The sequence below is a fragment of the Chelonoidis abingdonii genome, chromosome 23 (assembly GCF_003597395.2).
Source record: "Chelonoidis abingdonii isolate Lonesome George chromosome 23, CheloAbing_2.0, whole genome shotgun sequence".
Classification (NCBI taxonomy): domain Eukaryota; kingdom Metazoa; phylum Chordata; order Testudines; family Testudinidae; genus Chelonoidis; species Chelonoidis abingdonii.
This window is the reverse complement of record NC_133791.1, coordinates 23194792-23220629: the sequence shown is the minus strand read 5'-3', so window position 1 is coordinate 23220629 and position 25838 is coordinate 23194792. Positions and strand designations below refer to the sequence as shown.

Sequence of the window (25838 nt, the reverse complement as noted above, 5' to 3'; positions counted from 1 at the left end):
CTGTCCATATCGAGGGGGGACAGACTTGGTAATAAACTTACACTGGTCAGGCTTCTGACTAGGGCAAGATGGTACAAGGCTGAGAAGCTGGGGGGAATTGGCTGGGGCATCTCTATTGTTGGTTCATGAGTTCAGGGCTGGAGCACTCATGGGGAAAAAATGGTGGGTGCTGAGCACCCATCGGCAGCCCCCCCATCAGCTCCCTCTGACCCCTTGCCAGCATCTCCCGCCCACCAGCAGGCCCCATGGCTCAGCACCTCCTCCTCCTCCCACCCACCACAAACAGCTGGTTCATGGTGTGCTGGGGGAGGAGCCAGGATGCAGCACTCTTAAGAGGGGGTGGAACTGGGTGTGAAGAGGTGGGGTGGGGGTAGAGCAGGAGCAGGAAGAACCAGGGTATGGGTGGGGTTTGGGGGAAAGGGTTGAGCACCCCAGCACTTTGAAAAGTTGGCGCCTCTGCTTTGGTCTCACCCACTAAGGTCGTTCTTATGTGGGACAGAGGGCTCAGCGATCCCACAGTTCAGGTTGCACCCCAGAAACCCCATAACAGTCATCTTGGGACAGTTGATCCAGGAGAATGTTGTGTAACCAGTTCAGTCTAAGATGTGAGAATTCCCTTCTTCTTCAAGAGAAATTGTCTTGGGTCCAAGATGATAGTGTGTTACTGGCTCTGGCTGACTAGCACAGACTTGGCCCTTTCAATTTGTTGTGGTACAGGAAATATTTAATTGAACACTAATTTCCCATCAGCTGATACTCCCTCCTTGCAGAGAGGATTTTAAAAACCAGGATTGTACTTGGTTATCTTCCCTGAGATCTGATGGGGGAGCATTTTTTACCAACCAGCTATGACCGAAAGCACCTCTGTATTCACACCCTACATGGCTATTGTAATAATCTTTGTGCAAAATATGCCTTGTGAGGTATCATTTGAAAACTAATAACTCACTGGTCAATAGTTTCATAGTGAAATGTGTGTAGCAACATTATATGTAATACTATGAAATCCCCCGGTGTGATATTGTTAGCATAGGTCCAAAACCCTGCCTATGCAAAAGTTGTTAAACAGGCCTATCCTAAAACAAAGGAGTGTGCGTTTACCTCAGTTTACATGTAAGTAGTAAACCAGGTCCTCAGACAGTAGAGGGAGGAGATGGCAGGAGAGACAGCAAATTTGCATTTCAGCAAACACAAGTGGGGAAGAAAAGGCATGTCCTCCATGTCAACTTCTTTACTGCTTGAGTAAACCTAACTTTGAATGGTAACCCCCAAGGTTCACTGGACTACAAAAGAAGGGGCAGAACCCCGAGTTTTCTCTTTCACTTAAGAAGACAATGACACCAGCCCCTTGCGGTCTCTGGGAGAGATCCTGACCAAGGAAAGGGTCAGTCACCATCTTCCAGGAACACTGGAGGTGAGAAAGGTCATCTTAAACAGAGCCTTGAACCAGAACTTGCTTGATTAAGTTTTAGACTTGTAGAAGCATTTTCACTTTTTTTCTGCTTGTAACCATTTCTAACTTTCTTGGCTATGTGATTTCACTTAAAATCCAATCTTCTTTTGTCAATAAACTTGTTTTATTTTTAATCTAAACCAATCCAGAGCCGTGTTTGAACTGGACTGTTTGGTAACTCTGGTTAAACTAGCCAGCTTGAATAGTGACTCCTTACAGGGGCAACAGATCTTAATATCTGAACTGTCCTGGAGAGGGCTGGGCTGTGCAGAACACACATTTTTGGGAAAACTTGGTACTGGAAGTGTGTTGGGGTCTCCCTACCAATAGTAACCAAGGCTGCTTGGCTAGAGTGTTGCTGACAGGCTGCTGGGGTCAGAGATACTGGACCAAGGCTGCAGCTATAGAAAGACACTCATGGTCTGACCCGCATGCGTTTTGGCTGGTTGTGAGTGGCTAGGTTGGGAGCTACAACAGCAAAGTTTCGTGAGGCTCCCAAGTTTGTGAGGTGGATGGTGACAGACCCCCTGGCTGGTCTGGATTGCACCCCAAAATCTGACACCAGCATCCAGTTTTGCCTTCTGTTTTGTACTGGTCATCAACTGTTTTATCCTGTGGTGGCACAGAGATTTCAGGCAACACCATTTTCACTGCAGAGACTCAGGTGCAATATATATCATATTGAAAAAAATAGGTCAGTGAATTCAAGCCTTCTCTTCCACTGGCAGCTGTTCTTCCTGTGAACTTTCCAACCCTTATTACTGCTGAATTTTGTGGGATGTTCCACATTTTTGCTGATTCAGGCTTCTTGTCACCCTGGACCACAGAGGTAGGCAATGTTCTACAGACGAGAGAAAGAGAGCACTACCAAATAAATGGATAAATAGGATGACCTGGATAATTACAGGTTTGGCAGCTGACAGTGATGCCAGGCAAAATAATGGAATGACTGATATGAACTCCATTAATTAAAAGAGGGCAATATAATTAATGCTAATCAACATGGGTTTATGATGGCACATGATCTTGATAGCTTTTTATGACAAGATTACAGGTTTGGTTGATAAAAGTCATACTATTGATGTAATATATATAGTCTTCTCTAAAGTATTTGACTTGGTATGGCACAACATTTTGATTAAGAAACTGGAAAGATACAGAATCAACATGGTACATGTTTAGAACTGGTTAACTGAAAAATACTAGCTAGCCATTTACAGTCTATGTTCTCAGCTTACATAAATCAGGATCAAACTGGATTCATTAAGGATAGACAAATGGCAGACAATATCCAGACAGTACTTAAAATCATCCCTAGACCTACAGTTCTAGGGCTCTATAATGCCAGATTAAAAAAAAAAAATTAAAAAATCAGTTTTTTGTTATCGCTAGATGCAGTGAAAGCCTTTGAGGGGAACTTTCTGTTTCATGTCCTGTCCCACACAGACTTTGGCCTCCAGTTCATTAAACAGATCTCTGCTCTTTACATTAATCCAAAAGCCACTGTGCCAGTTAATGGGGTGAACTCCCCCCTTTTGAATGAGCAGGCAGGGATATCCATTGTTTCCTTTACTTTTTCACAGCCATGGAGCCTTTTGCACAGGGGATAAGGAACAATGGATTCGTAACAGGAACAGAACTTTCAGGAACAAATCAGAAAATGGCATTATATGTACATGATGCAATATTTTCTTATCTAAACCAAATATTTCCCTAAAATTAGTTTCCAAAATAATCTAGGATTTTGGGAAAGCATCTGGGTTTAAAGTAAATTGTGTCAAATCTGAAATGTTAACTATAAAATTTCCAGACACTGAAAAGTCACTCCCCCAAGAAACACTGGGGTACAAATAGGCAACAAATTCTATAAGATACTCAGGAATTCAAATTTCAACCTAGAGGAGCACTATGATTTAAATGTCAAACCTCTACAGCTAATGAAAAAAGATCTGAGGGGTGGGGGAAGTATGCCATTTTTTGGTTGGAAAGAGTAGCCACAGTCTATCTGCCAAGATATCTTTCTAGTTTCAAAATCTTTCTTTGATTGTTCCAGATAAAACACTAGCAGGAATACAGAGGCTGTAATTAGATTTCATATAGCATAAGAAAAGAGAGTGAGACTAGATCATTTATACAGACCCATTACACAGGGTGGAATGGCTGTTCCAAATAATTTATGGTATTATTAAGACAGTTCAAAGCAGTAGTGGATTAGGGGTGCTCTAACCCCACCAACACTGGTTTTTTATTGAATAAAAAAATTGCAGTAGTGTAAACATCGCTAGTTACCATGGATTAATTAAAAAAAATCATCCCCTCCAGAAATTTACACACATAGAATATCAGGGTTGGAATGGACCTCAGGAGGTATCTAGTCCAATCCCCTGCTCAAAGCAGGACTAATCCCCAACTTTTTTTTTTGCCCCAGATCCCTAAATGCCCCCCCACTGAACTATGCCTCCCCTGACTCTTTAGTGAAGGCTACTCTATGGGCTTGGGATAGCACTAGAGGTAGGCTAAACTCTTCTTCCTCACCAATGACACCCACTGCAAATAATCCAGAACTTTATCCAGATTGCAAACTGGAGAGCTTCAAAGACTGGGAGAACCAAGGAATACACACAGTTGACCAGCTATTCAGTAAAGAAACTTCTAACTTATTTAAGGATCAAAATTAATGTTAACTGGACCACTTTCCCCTGGTACCAGTACTTTCAAGTCGGGCACTGTGTTTTTCAACTTTCTAGACAACCTGTTTTATACAGAAAGCTAGTTTTAATAGAAGCAATGGTATCCAGTCAATTAGGAAGCAAAAAAATTATATCAATTGTTGCAGACAGCTTTCCTAATAAGTGTCCCTGTATGACACACTGGGAAAAGGATATGGATAGCCAATTTACCACGAGGTATGTGATTTGATGTGGAAAGAGGACCAGCAACCTCAGTTCAGGCACAATAAAATACAATTTCCTTAAGATGCTGTTTCAATGATACCTCATACCAGCCAGATTGGGGTGGGGTGGGGTGGGGGGGGAGATGGAATGGGGATAAATGTTGAAGAAATTGTGGTGAAGGACGAGTTATGCTTATATGGTGGCCATGTCTGGTCATTTGAGGGTACTGGGATGCAAGCTGTAACCAAATATCACAAATTGCTGGATATTTATTACCAAATGATCCCTTAGTAATCCTCCTGGGGGTTCCTCATGGAAAGGGTCACACAAAGGGAAATTAATTAATCTCTCTTCTGCTAATAGCTCTTGGCTGTTAGCTTCTCACTGGAAAAAGAATAGCCCAACCATAGAGAACTTATTTTAAAAAAAAAGGAAAACATGGTTACTCACCTTTGTAACTGTTGTTCTTCAAGATGTGGTTGTTCTCGATTTCTCATTCCAGTAGTGTAGCGCCGGCGCGTGCACGTTCGTCGAGACTTTACCCTAGCACTCCAGCGGGCGGCAGGCCGCCCTAGAGTGGCCGCCGCCAATGGCGGGTGTATTATACCCTGCCGGCGCCCGCGCCTCAGTTCTTCTTGCCGGCGACTCGACAGTGGGGAAGAGGGCGGGTGTGGAATGGATATGAGCAACACATCTCGAAGAACACAGTTACAAAAGGTGAGTAACCGTGTTTTCTTCTTCCGAGTGCTTGCTCATATCCATTCCAGTAGGTGATTCCAGCCTTCCTAGGCGTGGGGCGTGAGTCAGAGTCACTGTGCGCAACACAGCAGAGCCGAAGCCGCTCATCCTGGACTGCTGGACGAGGGCATAATGGGTAGCAAAGGTGTGCATGAGGACCAGGTCGCTGCCCTGCAGATTCCTGGATAGCACTCGTGGGAGGAATGCGCCGATGAAGCCTGGGCTCTGGTGGAGTGCGCCGTTACTCGCCCGGGGAAGATGGCCAGGTCGTAACAGGTCCGTATACAGGACATTACCCATGAGAAATCCTCTGAGAGGAACTGGTAACCCTCTAATCGTTCCGCGAGGGCAACAAGAGTTGGCGGCTTACGGGAATGGTTTGGTTCGCTTCTGTAAAAGGCGAGCGCTCTGCGCACGTCTAAGGAGTGTACTGCTGGTCCTTATGAGACAAGTGCGGTTTGGGAAGAAGACAGGCAGGAATATGCTTTGGTTGAATGAAAGGCGAGACGACCTGGAAGAATGCGGGGTGCGGCCTCCATTGCACCTTGTCCCGATGGAACACCGTACACGGGGGATCCACAACGAGGGCATGCAGCTCCGACACGCGCCGAGCAGAAGTGATCGCTCTAGGAATGCCGTCTCCAAGACAAGTAAAGAAGGGAACCGTAGCCAGCGCTCAAACGGGGAGACATGGACGGATAGCACCAGGTGAGATCCCAGGGGGGCTGGGGGGCGGACTGCGGGTAAAGGCGTTCCAGCCTTTGAGGAATCTAGAAACCATTGGGTGTGAGAAGCCGAGCTGTCTTCTCCCTGGGTGAAAAGTGGAGATGGCCGCGTAAGTGAACGTGGAGAGAGGACAGTGCCAGGCCCTGCTCCTTGAGCAACCAAAGGTAATCTAGAATGACGGTATGAGACATCGGTGGGTGAAGCGCTTTTCCGCGCACCAGCACTAACCCCTTCCACTTGGCTACGTATGTCGCCTGTGGATGGTTTTCTACTTCCCAGAAGGACCTGTCTCATGGGGAAGCAATGTATTTGACAAGTTGCCATCAAGGAGCCACGCCGAGAGGTGCAGCGACTGGAGGTCCGGGTGACAAGGCGGCCGTGGTCCTGTGAGATCAGGTCCAGGTGAAGAGGCAGGGGACCGGGTCGCCACCGACAGGTCAGCACAGAGAGTACCTTGGCGGGCCCATGCCGGAGCGATCAAAATCAAGCGGGCCCTGCCCTGCGCGCCTTCAGAAGGACTGTGGACAACGGGACAGGGGGAAACGCATAGAAGAGGTGGCTTGTCCAGGGAATTGAAAGGCGTCCGCTATCGAGCCCGGCTCGCGGCCTGGAAAGAGCAGTAAATGGCACTTCCTGTTCCTGCGCGTTGCAAAGAGGTCCACACGAGATGTCCCACTGCCGAGAGAGCAAGGGCGACGTCCGGGCGAAGGACCATTCGTGGGAGCTGAAGACGGCTGAGACGGTCCGCCAGGGTATTGCGAGCCCCGCGGCAAGTAGGAAGCATCAGGTGAACGAGTGGCTATGCAAAATTCCCACAGTATGTTGCTCCCGAGAGAGAAGAGAAGATTTCATTCCGCCTTGCTGTTACGTAGTAAACTGCTGTCGTGTTTGATAAAGATGAGACACAGCGGCCTGGATCTGACGACGAAACGCGAGACAAGCCAGGCGGACAGCTCTCAACTCAGACGTTGATAGCAGGGCGAGCTCGGGAGGAGACCAGCGCCCTGGGTCGAGGTCCCGGTGAGCCCCCCATCCCACATCGGCCGCGTCTGTCGTCAGGACAGCGAGGGCTGGGCTGATGAAATGGAAGCCCCGCACATCGACGGACTGATCTAGCCACCATGGAGAGAAGGAGGACGCCTGTGGATCGTGACCACCTTGTCCAAGGGCGCCTCGACCACGGAGCTGAGGATGAGCCAGGATTGTAGGCGAAGGCGGAGTCGGGTGTGCGCCTGACGGAAGTGCAGGCGCATGTGCCCCAACAGCGTCAGGCAAGTGCGCAGGAGGTTAGAGGTGCGACTGTAGCCCACGGATGATGGCTGACAGGCTGGAACCGTGCTGAAGGCCGCCCGGGCAGGGTGGAGTCCAGAACGCTCCGATGAACTCTCTCCTCTGAGTAGGGATAGAGTGGACTTCTCCCATTGAGTCGTAGCCTGAGTGGAGAAAAGGTGGCTGACCACCCGACATGTTCCTGGACTCAATCCTGCGAAGGCCCCGATAAGCCAGTCGTCGAGGTAGGGGAATCGTGCACCCGACTGCGACGGGGAAGGCAACGACTACGCCATGACTGGTGGAACGCTCTCGGGGCGTGGAGAGTCCGAACGAAGGACCGTGATATTAGTGCCTGCCGCCGACAATGAAGCGGAGGAATCTGCGATGGGGCGGAAAGATGGAGATGGAAATAGGCGTCCTGCATGTCGAGGAGGGCGCTACCAGTCTCCGGGATCCAAGGAAGGGATAATGGTCCCAGGAAACCATGCGCGAACTTCAACTTGAGTAGGTACTGTTGAGTCCGCGGAGATCGAGGAGGGTCGGAGACCTCCTTGGCTTGGGGATCAGAAGGTAAGCGAGTAGAACCCTTTCCCATCTAGTCCTCGGCACCCCTCCACGGCTCCCTTGTCGAGGAGCGTTGCAACTTCTTGCAGGGGATTTGCTCGTGAGGGGTCCCTGAAGAGGACGAGGGGGGGGGAGGCGGCCGAAGCAAACTGCATGGTGGTACCGCAAGCCACAGCGTGCGGAGGACCCAACGGTCCGTAGTAAGCTGGTGCCATCCGGGAGGAAGAATGAGAGATGGTTGGAAAAGGGAGGGGATGGATCCATGGAAGAACTGGTACAGCGCCCCGGGTGCACCCTTCAAAAGGATGGCTTCGACCGGAGGAGCTGGAGGGACCTGGTTGGCCACCATGGTTGCCCAGAAGGTCATCGCCTGACCGCTTCTGTTACGTCTCCTGGCACAGTCCTGCCTTGTCCTGGGCTGCGGGAAGGCCTGGCGCTGTTGTGGTCGAACGCGACGACGCGCATTCAGGCGTGTTCGCACCGAGGGAACGCTATACCCTGTTGTCCTTAGAACTTTGCAGCGGGTCTGTTTTCAGAAAAAGGACCGTGGCCCTCGAAGGAGGTCCTGTTTTGTGCTGGGAGTCCGGAGGAGAACCAGAGACCTGTAGCCAGGAGATCGGGCATGTGACATCGGAATAAGGTCCGAGGCGGCCGGTAGCGGCGTCTAAAGACGCTGCAGGCAGTCGTGCGACCCTTCTGCCTCGCTCACAGGAGCCGGTGAACCTTGCCGAGCGTTTTTGTGGGAAAGCTCCTAAATTTTAACACGCGCCTCCCAGGTATTATATGGCGTAGACGGCTGAGTAAGGCTTGTTGGTTGAAACCCGCAGCTGCAACGCCCCAGCGGAATAGACCTTCGAGCCAAGCAGGTCATACGCCGCGCTCCCGAGACTCGGAGCGAGCTTTGTCATCGTCCTCCCTCTCGTTTACAGATTGTACGAACGAGGGAACATGGGGCGGATGGACGTACGTACTCATATCCCTCGGGGAACCATATACTTGTGCTCCACACGCCGACAGCGGGGGGAATGGGGGGGAGGTCCCGGAGACTTTTTTGGCCAGATGTAGTGGCATTCGCACTGTATGGTTATGAGGCAGGCGCGCCGCGAGTGGGCATCCGCCGAGTATCAGTTTGCGCCGGGTCGGCAACACTCGCGAGACCTCCTCGGCTTGGATGCTTATTTTTGGCGCAACGCTGTCTGGGAGTCTGGTGCGCCCTAAGGTTCCAATGGGGGGGCGGTGGTCGTCGTCCCCGCCACTGCTTCATCGGCCGAGGTTGACGAGGCGCCCCTGGCAGAGGGTCAGGTGGCGGTTCAGAGTGGGCCGCTGTCTTCTGGCACCTGCGGGCTCGGTCTCGGGGTGGGACTTCCTCGCAGGGGAGTTTGTTGGCGAGAAACATGTAGCCTTGGAGCCTGCGCTCTGAACCGGCGGACGCGAGGAAATTGGCTGGCCTGGCTGTTGGTATGCCCAGCGTCGAAGCCCCACTGCTGCGGGCCATGTTCCTGGTGACCCAGGGAGAGGGGGCGGGACCTGTTCAACGTCCAGGTAGCGCTATCCGTTCTGGACGGATGAACCCTGTTGAGCGGGCAGGTGGGCGCGGAATGCGCGTAGTGCGATTCCAGGCCCTCGACGGCGGCCGCTCTCTGGGTGCGGGGGCGGATGCGTGAGTCATGGCGGGTAGATCTGGACGGACTGCACCGCGCGGTGCCGGGGAAGGTTCGACCGGATTGGACCTTCGGTGCCGTGACCGGCTTCTCGGTGTCACGGTGCCGGTAGCGCTGGCCGAGCCGGACGGTGCCGGGGGTACCGGGACGACGTGAATTGTCGGGGCCACTGAGTGCAACCGGTGCCGCGGGGAGGCGGATGCGGACTCGCGAGCGGCGGCCTCGAGCAGGACCTCCCTGCTGGGACCGGGATGGCCGTACCTGGAAGCGTGCCGGGAGCGGAGATCGATGCCGGACCAGAGAGATCCCGGGGACGGTGCTTCTTGCGGCGTCCGGCTTGCCCTTAGAAAGTACCAACCCGCACCGGTGGTGCGGGGGTGGGGCAGCCAGGTCGTCGGCCATAACGGTCCCTTGCGACGGAGAATGTCTCGGGCGTAGACGGGACTACGACCTAACCCCGGATCTTGGGGCGGGCTAAGAGGGATTGGACTCGACGCGCCTGCCGGCATCCCAAGGAGGTGAGTCAAGAAGCCCTGTGCGCGGCCGGCGTCGTCGGCACATCGGGTGTCCTTCCGGGGCTGCTTAGCGGGGGTAGAGGACGAGCGAGGACTGTTCAGGCGCGGTGTCCGGGCGGTGCCGCTGCGCTTTCGTGGTGCGGAGGGGGTCGGTGCCTTAGCCGCGCTCGTGCGACGGCGCGGGGTGAAGTGGCCGCTTCCATAAGAAGCGTCGCGAGGCGTTGTCTCGCTCCTTCTTAGTACGGGCCGGAAGGCTGTTGCAATGGGGGCCTTCCTCTGGGAGTGTGATTCCCCAGGCACTTTAAGCAGCGTCGTGGGGATCCTGTATGATCGGCTTTTTACAAGCCGGCCCGCTCTTGCATCCCGGCGACAGGCATCCGCCGGACGGCGGAGAGAGGGCTAGGCCGAACCGCTAACTTATATACTCTAACTTGTAATGACAATATATATACTAAAAGATAATAAATGTAACTAAGAAACAAGAGAGGTAGGGACGTGGAGGTCAGCTATGCCGCGCTCCACAGTACAACGACCGAAACGGCGGTTTAAGAAGGACTGAGGGGGAGCGGGGCCGGGCAGGGTTATTACCGCCATGTGGCAGCGGCCATCTGGGGGCGGCCGCGGCCGCTGGACTTGCTAGGGTAAGTTCTCCGACGCGTGACGGCGCGCATGTACACCTACTGAATGGATGATGCCAGCCTCGGAAGAATTGTTGGTTATTGAATTAAACAATGCCTAGCAGATAACAGAGAATTAGATTTTGTTACCTTTTATTCAGTACTCAAAGTATTCACCTGCCCAAAAGCACTCTGTCCAAGATCCAGCCTGAATAGTCAACACTTGCACAGACTACAAATGCTTATTACCTGGAACCTTTTTTTTTTTTTTTGAAGTTGTACATCCTGAATATCAGAAACTTCTGTAGACGTGCCAGCAGCACAGATATGGCCTGCAGGAAAAGACTGGGGCAGCCACAGTGATGGGTAACGAGGGACCAGTGACTACCTGGAAGTGGGAGGAGAAAGAAGATCAGTAATAGTAACAGCCATGTCAGAGTTCACAGAATCCTCTGACTAACTGATCCCCAAGAAGAATAGCTGAAGGAATGGAACAGAAACAGCTAAGAAATTTGGCACTCATGCTCTGGGTTACATTGCTGTGCAGTGGGACTTAGCTGAGCCACAGTGCCTGTAGCTGTATCTCAGCTAGTCCCTGTCAGGGACATGGGAATACCACAATCCTGGGGCCATGGAATCTGCAGCAGAATCTCAGCTTCATTTAAAAATTATGCTCCCAGCCACCACAGCTGCAAAAGCAGCTTTGAAAACTGAGTAGAGTGTAAACGCCTGCCCAAGTCTGTAAGCAACTTAACGCCCGCTTTTGAGTGAAGTGTGCTCCACACATCAGCCCAGCGGAGAAGCTGAAATCTCAAGATGGAAATTTCAGTGTCAACATTATTAACGATTTCACTGTTCATCATCTTAGCACAACTACTCAGCTAACAGAAACTGCGAACTGGGGAGCGGAAGCAGCACAGAATGATGATATTACTTACCTACCACAGCTGGAGGCTTCATTTATTGAGGGCCTGACCCTGTAAAGCACTGAATGCCTTCTCTAAGGGGCTGAAGGCACTCAGCACCTTCCAGGATCGGGTCCTAAATGTCTGCAAAGCACTGTGGATCTAAACCCTTCCTTGTGTTGTCTCTATGCAGGTATTTTGGGAATGATTTGGGCTTAGCTTGTTTTCAGAAAGCAGTTCCGTTCATCTTGTAGATGATATAAGTGGAGAGGAATAGTATGCAGTGCCTCCATGCCACTAGCTGCTTGTTAAAATCTGAAAGTCGGTGGCTAAAAGACTAATCAAAAAAAAAAAAGATGTTTGGCGAATTAATTTTCAAGTCAAGTCGCAGATTGACATGCTGCAATCTGCACACACGTGTTGAAACGTTTTTTGTCTGGGATGAAGTAGCTGGATGAGTGAGAAAGACAGCACTATACTTTAATACAAGGTCTCTGGTGCTGTCTATGACCTTAAGTACCAACGACTACGTGAGCAAACCAAGGTGGCCAGGAACATAGTAAGTGCTAGAAACACCTGACCATGGATCAGGAGAATGGTACCTTCTGTAGTCAGAAGAGAGGATGCACCGTGGGTCAGCAACCTGACTAGACCCCTCCCCATCCTGACAGCAAGTGCTTCAACTTCACAACACAAGGCCCCAGGAGGGACAATGCCAAAGCTGCCTTGAATTAGGAAATACAGAATCCTCTATTCTTCCAGCAGTTACTTTCTTGGGCTTTTAGGTTTACTTGCATCTCCCACAGAATATGAAACTCTTCTCTTTGCAAGCTGGCAGAACTGCAAATTGTGAACTTCAAGGCAGTGACAGATGGGTTTCAATCACAATCACCTCTTATCAGATAGTTTCTCAGCCAAACTGATGAAGACTGACAGACCTACCGAGATTTCTACGTTCATTGCTCTACATTTCACCACACTGCGAGATGACCACTGGCAGTTTGGGTTTGTTATTTGGACCAGTAGGTACATTCTAGGGGGACAAAAAAACCACATGGTTACAAGGTATAAATACACAGCAAGTTAGTGGGAGTCACAAGCTATTTTGAGGCTGGATAAGAGACTCGTGCTGAGCCTCACGAATATGGAGGAACTGCACTTGGACTATGTCTGACTCATGACTGCTGCTCTTTCATTTCCTCTTCTCTCCTGCAGCAATGTCCTTGGACCATTCCCTAGAGCCAGCTAACTGCCTCTACTGCAGAGCTGAGACGCATGGGAGAGACTCCGACCTCACAAATAGGGAACAAAGCGAGAGGCAGCAAAGATACATGTAGCTTCCAGTGAGATGCAATATGGATCATGTCACTTGAGATTTCTTTGGCTTTAGGTCCTTGATACTGTAATTAGTGTCATTTTAAAGAGAAAAGCAATCCCACATTTGTACAGAAGGGGGAGCTATTCAGTAAGGGTGCACAAGGTGCATCCTCAGAAATCACACATCATTCTGGACTTGGGCTAATGCTCTGTGTGTGTGTCACTTAATTCCTTTCTACTATGCCCATCATGGGCATCCTACAAAACAGGCACACAGTTATCCTCCTTTTATTTATTAAAGTACTTCTGGCGGGAAACACTGCAAGACGAATCTCCTTCTGGTCTCCAGCCCTGGTTATAACAACCCTAAACTACGTGGCAGTTTTGATCTCTTTTGTGTTGGCTACACCTCCAATTTACTGCAATCAGACAAGGTGATCAGGGAAAGTTTACACCTTCTGTATAGCTACAGAAAATTTTAACAAAAGTCACCTACCCAGCGATTTTCTTAAAACAGAGCTAGTAATAAAGGAATTGTGCTGTATGATTCCCACCATGAGACCTTCTCAGTGAAGGTTAACATGAGGCTTTAGCGGAGCTGTTGTCAGCTCTGTAATGTTTTTTCCCTTCTGGATTAGCATTCACACACTATTCCTGGCTCAGCTCTGGGATCCACTTTTGCACTCAAGCACCCAGTCAGAAAGCAGAATGCCAGGGGTGCTCTGTCTGTTCAGCCATCCATCACAGTGGTACACTGACACTTTACAAGAGTATATTAACAGGCCCTGTGTGCTTATTAGCCACACACCATTTAAATATGGAATTCACTGATCAACAGATATGTGTATCTGCAGCACTGGAAACCATTTGGAAACCTTGTTTAATATTGATGATTAGAAGGCATTGATTAGATTTCAGCTGAAGAACTCAGGGAATTCATCATCCCCTTCACATTACCATGCAGTATCACAGAACCAATCTCCCTTACACTCCTGTTCTCAACTTGTAAATCAAACAGGTTTCCAGAAAGGACTCTATGCGCCACAACCAAACCCATCTGAACGAGCTTCCCCAGTCACTGACTGGCTACTCCAACTGCACAGCACAGAACTTCCTGTGTCTTGCTAAGTAAATCTACAGGACGGACTCCCTCACTGCAGAGGGCACAACCCCTGCAAGAAGCTCCCTGGCACTACTGTTACATCACTATCCTGCACATGGACAGGGAGGGAACATGAAGCCCGGATTACTGCCACATGCGACTATCTAGCGTGCACGTTCCTGAACAGGATGGGGAACTAAACTTACTTCAATTTTTCTCATGACAAGGAGCCCATCAACGATTTTACCTGTAAGGGAAAAGAATATTTACTAGTAGCAGTTCTATACTGAACTTATTCACCTTTTCTGTAGTCCCAGATTGTAGAGTACAGATGATACTTTAATTTCTCATACCCCTGAGATTTCTTTGCTTTGGACTTGGCTACCTCTCCATGCACCATTCTTTGCCCCAGTGATGTGTCTACAACTATTGAACACCAGTGGCAGCGGGAAGCAGAGTGACCCAGCCTCAGCCTGCTCTGCTTCCCCAGCTTCCTGCCCTGTTGCTCAGGGGAGGGGGCTTGAAGGGAGGGGTCAAGGCCACCCCCACACTCACAGCAGTGGCAGCTGAGGGCTGGCAGAACGGGCTGGGACCGGGTCGTTCTACTTCTCGCCGCTGCCGCTGGCGAGTGTGGACCCAATCCTTTCTGCCGGCTCCAGTACCCACGCTAATCCCGTGGGCCACGTCGCTCAGGGGAGGGGTGGAATGGAGGTGGGGTGAGGGCAGAGCAGGGGTGGGAAGAGGTGGGGCTTGGAGGAAGGGGCTGAATGGGGGCAAGGCAGAGGCGGAGCAGGGGGCCTGGGACTGGCCGCTGGAGCCAGCTCCGTATACGCAGCATGCAGCTGCTTAGGGCACCATGAAATTTGATGCCCTAAATTACTGGTACCCTACGCACCTGCGTATTCTACATATGCCTAAGGATGGCCCTGCCTGTGGGGTTGTTATAGATCTGATAAAGGGTTCATAAATAATACAACTACAACCTTCCCAGACATGGGGCTGGTGTCTGCATCTTCAGGACAGGCAATGTGCATCTTCCCAGCAGGTAGAGCCTGCATGGAAATCAGACTGAGACACAGCCCTCTCTGGTGTATTATCAGAAATAATCCCACTGATGGAGATGCAGTTTGTGTTGTTTGTGAACAGCAAAAATGGCTATTATCAAATATTTATATTGCATGGTGCCTGGAGGACCCAATATTATACCTTAGTTCAGTAATAAGATGATACAGGCCCACCCGTGAATCCTATAGTCTATGACACAAAACGGTGCCTTTGTAAAATTACAGCATGCAAACTCTAGTGTCACTGCTAGTTCACCACCACACAAAATAAGCATCAGTTCTCCCCATCTTTCCCTCAGACAAGTCATCGTTAGCTGGCTGATTTATTGCTGCTTTCACAGCAGCAGCAGATTTCCAGGCAGATTTCCATAGAAGCTCTGACTCCACTTGCATAAGGTTAATGGGAAACGACAACAAAAACCATGTGGTTGCACCAGAAGGGGTAAATGATCAGGATATCACACTGTGCTGCAGCTACTCACCAAACACAACATGCTTCCCATCCAGCCAGTCACATTTGGAACACGTGATGAAGAACTGACACCCGTTTGTACTTGGACCACTGTTTGCCTGATTGAAAATGCAAAAACAAAACAGACAAAAAAATTAGGTATCAGAGGGGTAGCCGTGTTAGGGAACAGAACATCTCAAGCCAGAGACGCCTGAAATGAGAGCGAGCTGTCACTCCTGGACTAGATTCTAAAGTTTATGTTAGCGCCACAATATGAGGAGCAAAGAAAAAAGCAAGAAGTACCAAGTGCTATGATGGGGACTGACTGTGGCCTCAGAGCCCTTGCTGAGCAATAACAGATCATCTGAATCTGATCTGTGGATAGTTCTCTGAAAACATCCACACAATGTGCAATGGCAGTCAAAAAAGCCAACAGAATGTTGGGCATCACTAAGAAAGGAATAGATAACAACAGGCCTGCACAACATGTGGCTCGCGGAGCCTCACTGTGTGGCCTGCGGGGGGATTCTAAATCCCCCGCACAGGGCGCTCTGTGGGCAGCCCAGAGCCCTTTGAATCCCAGCCGCAGCACAGAATCAAAGGGCTCTGTGCTGCCCGCAGCGGCGGGGAGCCCAGAGCCCTTTAAATCCCAGCTGCGTCCAGGAGTCAAAGGGCTCTGGGCTGCCCGCCGTGGCAGGGAGCTCTGAGCCCTTTAAATCTCAGCCGCGGCCAGGACTCAAAGGGCTCTGGGCTGCCCGCAGAGTTTCTCAGCCACGTCTCAGATTTAAAGGGCTCAGAGCTCCCCACGGCTGCAGGCAGTGCAGAGCCCTCTGAATCCCAGCCGCGGCTCCGTGGCAGGGCCGGCTGGGATTTAAAGGGCTCAGGGCTCCTCGCGGCAGTGGGCAGCCCAGAGCACTTTGAATCCCGGCCGGCGGTCGCTGATTGCCCCCTCCCGGACTTCTGTCTCAACTGCCCCCCAGGACCCCCACCCCCTATCTAAGCACCGCTGGTCCTTGCCCCCAACTGCCCCCTCCTGAGACCCCCCAACTTCCAGCTCCACCCCCTACCTGTCCCCTAACTCCCTGGGACCCATTGGCTATCCAACTTGCTGCTGTCCCTGATGCCCCCGACTCCGCCCATCTAACCCCCCTGTCCTGTCCCTTGACTGCCCCTGGAAACCCCTACCCCTTCTCTCAACCCCAGCCCCTTACATGCCATCAGACAAGCGTGTCGGCTCCGGCAGCTCCGCCAGTTGTGCATGCTCCCACGGAGCCATCCCCCCCTCCCAGCACCTGCTTCCAGATTTGAACATCAAAATTCAGGAGTGCTCCAAGCTCAGTTTGGGTAGCTGTTACTTCATTTCTCTCCAAATAAATATACTGATCACTGTAACTCACTGTAAAAAAGGTAGGATAAAATTGAGCAAGAAATGTCTATTAGAACTGGAATTGCTATTTTCAACAGCATTGCTTTTGTTTGTTTAAAGAAGAAGTGATATTGCATGTGGCAAATTCCCCAAGAAACAAAGAGTGAACAAAAGATAATAAAGGCACTCAACTTTCCTCCATGTTATGGAGGACAGTCTTATAATATGCATCCAGATATCCTCCAATCACACAAGCTGAAAATTGTTCCACTTTACTGCAGCTCTGTAACCATATGGGAACCAATCCTGTCTGTGTTTTGTGCACATCCAAAATTCCTGCTGAATGTGCACATCCCAAATTCCTGCTGAATGACCCGCTCTGGGAGCAAGTTATCAGTGACCCAGGGCTGGGGCGGTAGGAGGTGTGTGTGACGGAGCCCAGGGCTGGGGCAGAGTCGGGTGGGTGGAGGGCACTGGTGGGGAGGAAAGGGGGAAGCCCAGCAATGGAGCGGCAAGGGTGTGTGTATGTGTGGGGGCGGGGGAGAGCCCAGGACTGGGGCAGCAGGAGGGTACAGGGGGGAGCCCAGGGCTGCGACTGGGGGCAGCCAAATTTTTTTTTGCTTGGGGCAGCAAAAAGCCTAGAGCCGGCCCTGCTGGGTTCCCCCAGCCGCCAGAGCCCCGGGCCCTTTAATTTGACCCTGAGGGCTCCCAGCCATCTCTTCAGCTGGGAGCCCCTGGTTGATTTAAAATAAAGTAACACTTCCCCCACCCCCAACCTTCCTTTTTGGCCCACAGCTGTTTTGGTGGGGTGGCGCTGGGGAAGGAGAGTTTGTTTCTGAAGGGCTGGGAGGCCCTGGGGCGGGGTGTTTCTGCGGGGCCAGGAGGTTTCGGCCCTCAGCTGTTTTCTTTGGAGTAATGTGGCCCTCACCGCTTTACAAGTTGTGCAGGCCGGATAATAAGATAGAAAATATATTGCCTCTGTATAAATCCAGGATACACCCACATCCTGAATACTGCATGCAGATGTGGTCGCCCCATCTCAAAAAAAGATACATTGGACTTGGAAAAGGTTCAGAAAAGGGCAACAAAAATGATTAGGGTATGGAATGGCTGCTGTATGAGGAGAAATTAACAAGACTGGGACTTTTCAGCTTGGAAAAGAGACGACTAAGGAGGGATATGATAAAGGTCTATAAAATCATGACTGGTGTGGAGAAAGTAAATAAGGAAGTGTTATTTACTCCTTCTCATAACACAAGAACTAGGGGCCACTAAATGAAATTAACAGGCAGCAGGTTTAAAACAAACAAAAGAAAGTATTTTTTCACATAACACACAGTCAACCTGTGGCACTCCTTGCCAGAGAATGCAGTGAAGGCCAAGCTATAACAGGGTTTAAGAAAGAACTAGATAAATTCATGGAGGATAGGTTCATCAATGGCTATTAGCCAGGATGGACAGAAATGGTGTCCTGAGCCTGTTTGACAGAAGCTAAGAATGGGTGACAGTGGATGGATCACTTGATTATTCCCTGTTCTGTTCATTCCTTCTGGGGCACCTGGCATTGGCCACTGTCAGAAGACAGGCAACTGGGCTAGATGGACCTTTGGTCTGACCCAGTATGGCCATTCTTATGTTATTTGTGAGTGTGTGCAGCCAGTTGAATCACAGAGATTCTTCTGTGGCTCTGTAAGAGCTTTGGGGCCAGCATAATACTGAGTTGAGATCCATAACATCACACTGTGTTCTTGGGGGAAGGGTATGTTCTTTGTATTGATGACACTTACTGCATCACAGAAATTGTGTCAGGTGAAGCTGAAAATTTAGGGATCTGTGTGGGGGACAGTTATGGCTTTCTGCAGTTGGGAAGGGCATTTAAGATTATAAGATAAACAGGTTAATTGGATGTCTCTGCTAAAATAATCAGCAGTGGAACAGTTAATGATGAAATTTATGTAGCCCTCTACAGGTTTGGAGTTAACAGGGCTCTGCAAGGCGTGGTGCAGTTCACACCTCTCAAAGCTGCCATTTCAGGCTGTCTCAGGAAGATATCACTGCATCAATTATACTTGGTTCATGTTTTCGAGGTTCTCTTTGCAGCCAGGCGGTGGTCCAGACACAGGTTATTTAAATTAACATGAGAAAGGAGAATTCTGCAACAAATTCTCCAGCTTCAGAATCACAGACTATCTGGGGTTCTGCCCAGTCATGTTCCAGCACAACTGTCCATTATAGGGGTACCATCTGCTGAAACAGCTAGCTGGTGACAACATACTGCACTAGATAGATCATTAGTCTGGACCAGCATAGCATTTTGTATGTTCCAACCTACATACCTCATGATGGTGGCTGTTTATATGAAATGAAGCCTGGAGCATATATTATACAAGATTCATACACTATTTCTATAGCTATTCAATTCCCTGACTCAACATTAGTTGGGGTGATGTTTAATAATGATTAGTGAGTAGAGAAGAAAGACTTACTGGAGTGCAAAAATATGTAAGACCAAATAATTCTACAAGCAGAGCAAATTAAACCTACCCCAACAATTCTAATAGGTAAGGGTAAATTATTGACTGGACTGCTACTTTGAGTCATGTTCATTAGCACCTTATGCCATTAATGGTTCCACTGAAGTCAATGGGAGCTACTTACAGAGTAAAATACTGCTCAACATGACTAAGAGTAGCAGAATCTGACCCTAAATGAGCATTTTTCAGACATTCTATGCAAGGTAGGAGACTTCTGTGAGCCAGGAGATAAGCTAAGAATATCTCCACAAAGGAGCATAGAGCCATTTTAGTCCTACTATTTTGTCTTCTTATACTTACCATAGACAACAGCCCAGGAGCAGAATGTCTGAGTTTGAAGTTTTCATCTGCAAAGGGGCCCCGGTATATACTAGCTACTCCAGTACCATCTCCCTGTATAAAGAGAAAGGCAGGTGTTCAATCCCACCTCAATAAAAGTGAATTCTGTAGCATATATTTAAAATTCCCAAAAAAACCACTTTGTTAAATCACAGTTTCAATTCAGAATATATTTCCATGTGAAAACCAGTGTTAACAAGAATGTTAGAATAGAAAACATCTGAACATTTTAGAGTAAGGAAACCAGGAACCAGTGTTCTAAAAGTAACTATGATTCAGCCGTTGCTACCTCGCCCGCCTTCCTCATACCAGCCAGAGACTTGCTACCACTGCCAGATGAAACTACAGGAGAGCAACGATAGACGGTATAAAGTAGGGGGTGGAGTCCAGGTTTCAGAGCCAGGAGACAGGTTATGGATGATAGTGAGTGGATCATTTTAGGGCTTATCTACACTTACATTTTATAGCGCTCTAATCTGCTGGCTCAGGGGTGTGAAAAATCACCCCCCTGGACGCAGCAAGTCAGAGCGCTTTAAAGCACTAGTGTAAACAGGCTCCCAGCGCTCAGAGTTAATCCCCTCATGGAGGTGGATTACCAGGAGCGCTAGGAGAACTCTCTCCCAGAGCTCATGCGTGACCACACTTGCACTTCAAAGCGCTGCCACAGGAGAATTCCCCCAAAAGCAATTTTAAGTTTCCAGTGTAGCCAAGCCCTTAGACGCAGCAGACATTCTGGAGGAAACAGAAGGGAGGAGAGACGGGAAGACGTGGGTGGGAAGTTTAAAAGGGTCACAGGTGACAAATGAGGCAGAGGTGGAGATGATGAAGGGTAAGCATGGTGGAAAGGGGGGGTTGGAGGAAGCCTCAGGGTTGAGGGCTAGCCTCAGCTGTTTTAAGAACAAAGAAGTGATCCCCTCTGCTGGCTTTTCCAATGGATGTCTGTCCGTGAGGCCTCAGATGAGGTGCTTATGGGAAGCAGAGATTATAATTTTGCTGAAGTTCCAGCCATACTGAGGTAGCTTTTACTGGCCCTAGCTGCAAGCATTCAGGCCTCAAAACAATTTATAAATTATACCAGAACAGTATGTTACTTCTGCAGAAAAGAGGACGGAGAACATTGCTGTTATGTGGAATGAACTCTCCCAGGGTCAGAGGCACCTCCAGCAGGCCACGGAAATCCCACTTTGCAGAGGACCGTCATTGAGGCAGAAGAGCCTGGCACCTCTCACCCAAGGAAAGAGAATTTTTGCATGTCAGAAATACATGATGATTTAGCTAATGCTGTTCCAGTTGCTGCAGAGAAAACATTTTGCCCAGTTCCCAGATACGTTTCCTAGCATGTTCCAATTTATTCCAGTGCAGAGAGTAGGAAAACACCAGCGAAGCTTCTCAAGTAATTTCTCATAAGAGAAATAGTGAATAGAAAACAGATGAATATATACCCAGGAAAGAGAGCAACACCACCCCACATCCTTTAAGAAAGGAAAAGAACACAAAATACCTACGTTTACAAAGTCACCTCCCTGTATCATAAAATCCTTAATGACTCTAAAGTAATAAAAAAAACAAGTTACTTTTTTCTGAAAAAACTTCTTGGGATGCTTAATATGTCAGTGAAAAACAGATATTCCCCACAACAGTGAAAATGCATCAGGATTTGCAAACACATACATTCTGTAATAAACCAATATAGAATTCCCACTGTTTAAGCTAAAACAAATTGCGGCCTTTGGCCATTGGATCTGGTGATGTACTCAAGGGAACTGAACCCTGATCTCAAGAGAGGCAGAGAAAGGAGTACATACTACCTGTATATTGGGTCAAAGGCACCTAGAAGGCTGTGGTTTCTCTCTGTGAGTACAACAGAAGGGCCAGCAAGAACTACAGCAGACAGTCACCCAAATGATATGCGCAAGACAGGTTACAGAAGGAAAACAAATGCAGAGCTACTATTTTTTGATGTGTACAGCATGTCTCTTCGTTTCAAGAAGTCCTTTACAAGAGGGCTCCAGAATGCCTGTAGTTCACCAAGCTGTTTTAAGTATTAGAAGGAAAAGTATTTACCTGTGAAAAGTGCTCCCTTTGTAACCTATTGGAACACCATCTTTTCTACAAGAAAAAGAAAGGGCATTGGCAGTTCCTGCAAGTCACAACACGAAAACCCCCAGGAGTCTTTAGTCCCAAGAGCTCCAAGCTGAGGAGATCAACTCCTATGTGCTGCCCTGACAATCTTCCCTCTTACACTGCTTGGGAGGGCAGCTTGTTTGGCAATATTGCAGTTTATAGCCAATTGAGTCTGACAAACAGCAAAAATATTTTTGATGTCAACAGAGTGTTTTCCAAGAGTCTTCATTTTGCATTCATGTAGGTAACAAGACTATCATTGGCAGGAGGTTAAGAACAAGTACATCTATTTCCCCCTGCTTGTGTGAACTTACTGCTTAAGAGAAGGCAGAAACTGATCCTACATACCTGAATTCACCTGTACAAAACTGCCTGAGAAGAAAAAACAACAAACACAGCAGTGAGTGAGTCACTTTGAAAAGTTATTTGAAAAATCAAGGACACAAATTATTACCCACTGAATATTTCACAGAAGAGGAATAGCAGGGATGTCCATTGTCAGAAGGAATAAATGACACTGTCTCTAGAAGCAGGTGCCATCAAGAGCTGTTAGTAACTTTCAGCTCCCCAGGTTTGTTTCTGCAGCTGGGAGAGGGATAGGATCAGATGGATACTGGGGCTTGTAAGAGGCAGAAGTGGAACTGGGCAGCACTTTGTGAAGGTCTGTGATGGACGAGGATACACTTGCTCATCTTGAGGGACTGGGCTGTCTGGTGTGCAGGACACCCTTCAGCCACAGATAAGCAAGCAGGGGGCCAAGTCAGTAAGTTGCCATCTCTCTCGTGTGCTGAGGTGCTATGGGAGGAAGGGGCAAACATGAACAGAGTGGGCTGCTGGGTTTCTGAGTCATGCACACATCTCCTAAGCAGGAATGGTTGACTCACTGCTCTTTTCTGAGCATGTGGGAGTAGCTGCTTACGTCAGGCACTCCTTCCTTAGGAAGTAGTAAAAGTCTGGCCAGTCTGAATGTACAGCTGAGTTTTGCTAATTTGCAGACTGAATCTCAAGGAGATTAGCATAAAATCTGGTGGTGACGGGGAGATACAACAGTAAGGCCACCACATCTGCTAGGCTATTTCCAATATGGAGACTTGATGTGGGGGATAAGAATCTTAACCCTACCCCTTACCTTTAGGGGACCAGCTAAAAGTAAAAGTTCAGAGGAAATTATGAATGTCTGAGGAAAAGAGTTTAGACAAACTCATGACTATTCCCACCCTCCCCAGAATGTCACTCAATGAAAGCAGGTGGTGAACAGGAGAAAACATATGCTCAGAGCAGGATTTCCTAGAGGTGGGGAAAAAAAAAAAAAAAAGGCCAAGGGTAACATTGGCCTGGCCTCTAGCAGTCCAGCAAGCAAGTACTTTTAATCTAGAAGGTGCACCCTGTGCTCCAGATTCTAAGATTTCGTTTAATTTAAATCTCTAGTCTTGAATATTATAAAGACATCTTAAAACATAACTGGAGTGTAACTGACGCAGTGATGTCTGGCTGGGTCTACAGAGAGCCTGAAACTAAGCTTTGAGAAATGTGAACTACCCCTCTCATCCGAATGGGATATTGGCTCTGAAATCCAATGAGAACAGTTTAATTATCAACACCGTTAACAATTTCCTTGCTGATGAAAACACATGTTAAAGAGAGCTGATCATGTGCAAGTGTGCCATCTGCTGCATGTGCCTTGGCAGAAGCTCAGTGCACAACCACCCCTAAAATCTCTTCCCAGTCAGACACCCTGGGCACCAGGTACAGGGAGGGATGGTCAGGTATGGGGCTGTCCTATCATGAGCTGCTGCGTGACCACCCCCAGGCATTGGGTTGCCTCAGTGGGAGCAAAGTGCCACAACCTACCTGAAATTCTCTGCCGTTTTGGGCACAACGTCAGCGAACAGCTCCACCTTCATGCGGCCGATCTCCTGGGGGACAGAGAGCATCAGCGCCAGGCCCCACACACCTAAGGGCTACAACCCCCGCCTGTTCCCCCGGCCCGAGCCCCCGCACCCGGCCCCTCCCCCTCTACTCCCGGCCTGAGCCCCCGCACCCCCGTCCCCCCACCTGGCCGCCGATGCTGACATCGAAGAAGACCACAGGGTTGTTGGGGTTGGCTGCCAGCGCCGCCATGGCGACCCACCCGGAACCGGAAGCAGAACGCGGCCACCGGCCTCCCGCGGCAACATGGCGAGCCTGCCCGAGGCACGCGCCTGCGCAGCAACACGTGCTCCGTCCGGGGGGGGGGGGCGGTGTCGCTGCGAAGGGACCCGCGTGGTGCGAAAAGCTGCGGGCATTTGCTAGGCGGGAAGCACTGCGCGTGCGCAATAAGATCTGCTGAAGCTGCTGCCTCCTGGCATAAGGTTCCCCGGTCTGGTTCTTACCCGGCGTGCAACGGGGGGGGGGGGGGGAGGAGAATTGCAGGCGTAATAGCCCGGGGGGGGGGGGTTATTCCAACATCCGGAGGCCAGGTTAGGCTGGTGTCTGAAGAGCATCAAATGATGCGGAGTGGCGGCGTCCCGGGTTAAGCCCGTGCGGGGAGGCTTCTGCCGTGAGGCTGGCAGAGGGGAAGCGGTTACCTGATCTGGAACTGCAGACGGTCATCTGTTTGCATAAACGGGTGGCGGGGGGGTCAGAGGGGCTTTTTTATTTCTCCCTATCCACTAGACAGCAGCTTCTCAGCATGGGCTGCCCCTGCCTGGCTGCTCAAGAGCCCCTAGGCAACCCGTGTGCTTCTCATCTCGCGTGCTCCTCTTTGTCTGATTGTACACTGACGGACGTGTGCTGCCCCGACCATCATTTATGTGAAATTATTTCACTCAAAACAGGTGCTCTGACTCAAGCACAGAGCTGACAACATTTGGGCACCTGATGGTGGGAAGCTCAAAGATGCCCCCCCATGCCCCCTCGCTTGGGCCAAACTTTGAAATGGTCTTTCAATTACTGCCTTCTTTCCCCCTTCTGCTCCTCTCATGCCACTGCTCTGCTACCTACCCAGATAAAAGGAGAACTAACAACTTCAAATGCCTTGTTCAAAAATTTTAAGTAACACATAACTTTCAAATGCCTGAACAGCAAATGTAACTTTTCTTGTCTGCATAGTAAATGGGCATTTCATGACTGTTTGAATAATCAAAAGTGCGTGCTTTCCTGCCTTCTTGGTTGCCAAAGATTTGAACTGCTTTCCTGAAGGTCCACAGTCTGGGCCAGCTCATGCTCTGTTGAGATGGTTTCAAGGCCCGACCAGCCTCTCTGGGTCATTGTGGAGCGTTTAGATGGTGTTTTTATTAACTTCATCTTGGAGAAGCTGCGTTCTCCACTGGCAGCTGTTACATAGGAAGTGTTAGAAGTATGGAGCAGAGCAACAAAAGCATATTGGAAAGAGGGTGGTCATTCTTATTTGTGCACATATATTTCCCAGAACAGCCTTTTTGGAGGTTTTGATCCTGTTGAAATGTATCTTGAAAGGGCTTTCTCAGTTCATCACCTAGCCGTCACTTGCATCAATATCGCGTGCATGTTCAACACTGTCTTCTAGTGTCCCTGCATTTGCTGGTGTGGTCGTTCTTCAGGTAAGTGAGGAGTTGGAATATTAATACAAATACATCCCAAATATACTGCTGATGTCCTTGAGCTGCATGAAATGTGTCTTCAAACTGACTGTATTGCACAATCTAGCACCTGGTTAGAGAATCTCAACTTTGAATTGTTGTTGGATTTCTTATGGGATTATTCCCATGGCTCATTCATCAAATGGTCATCTTTCTTCAGTGTTGACTCTTGTATTCTTGAATGGGTGGGAAAATAGCTTCAGCTGTGGAAGATCCTTCTGCCAACTTTCTGTGCACTCTTCAGGACATTTTGAAATCTCCTCATCTGACTTGTTAAAACTGTAGGTATGACTTGTTCATTGCTCCAGATATTATAAAAGGTCAACACCTTGGAGTCTCTTGCTTACAGCCTTTATTTTAAACAGTATGTCATGCCACAACACTAAGCCACACACAAATTTGAAGTTATGTATGTTTCTGGTGATTCCATTTTTTTCTCTGCCACTGTTGTCCCACGAACCGTTCCTGTCATAGCATTATCCTCCATAATGGCAACTATGGCATCATCTGTTCCCAATTTGGTGTTTGATAGGCTTTATCACCTCCACTTGACTTTTCCCCATCATGTGGCACTCAGTGGTTTTCAGTGTCAGAGAG

General features: G+C 49.1%; 1 protein-coding gene across 7 annotated transcripts; it reads right to left on the bottom strand.

Annotated features, from left to right (window-relative positions):
• Positions 1-10580: 10580 nt before the first annotated feature.
• PPIH (peptidylprolyl isomerase H) lies at positions 10581-23846 on the bottom strand. Of its 7 annotated transcripts, none has more exons than XM_032772505.2 (10): positions 23698-23845; positions 23494-23558; positions 21991-22014; positions 21583-21627; positions 21024-21066; positions 19480-19572; positions 15311-15398; positions 13971-14011; positions 12288-12378; positions 10739-11682 (listed from the first exon to the last, which is right to left on the bottom strand). In XM_032772505.2, exons 1-9 carry the CDS (start codon positions 23761-23763, stop codon positions 12310-12312), a joined length of 534 nt encoding a protein of 177 aa, XP_032628396.1. In that variant the 5' UTR covers positions 23764-23845; the 3' UTR covers positions 10739-11682; positions 12288-12309. The 7 variants fall into 7 exon arrangements, 4 of the variants coding, with proteins under 4 accessions (XP_074916289.1, XP_032628394.1, XP_032628396.1 ...); XM_032772504.2 differs by having other exon boundaries at positions 10739-10828; XR_012654763.1 differs by having other exon boundaries at positions 10754-10828; positions 11383-12378.
• Between the last annotated feature and the right edge of the window lie 1992 nt (positions 23847-25838).

Bases quoted from the DNA above. Each gene is read 5' to 3' on its own strand.
- PPIH (XM_032772503.2), bottom strand. From the start codon at position 23,763: ATGGCGGCGCTGGCAGCCAACCCCAACAACCCTGTGGTCTTCTTCGAT. The intron at 21,067-21,582 runs GTAAATACTTTT...TTATTACTTTAG, and splicing joins AAAGGGAGCACTTTTCACAG to AGTCATTAAGGATTTTATGA. The intron at 14,012-15,310 runs GTGAGTAGCTGC...TTTCCCTTACAG, and splicing joins TGGGAAGCATGTTGTGTTTG to GTAAAATCGTTGATGGGCTC.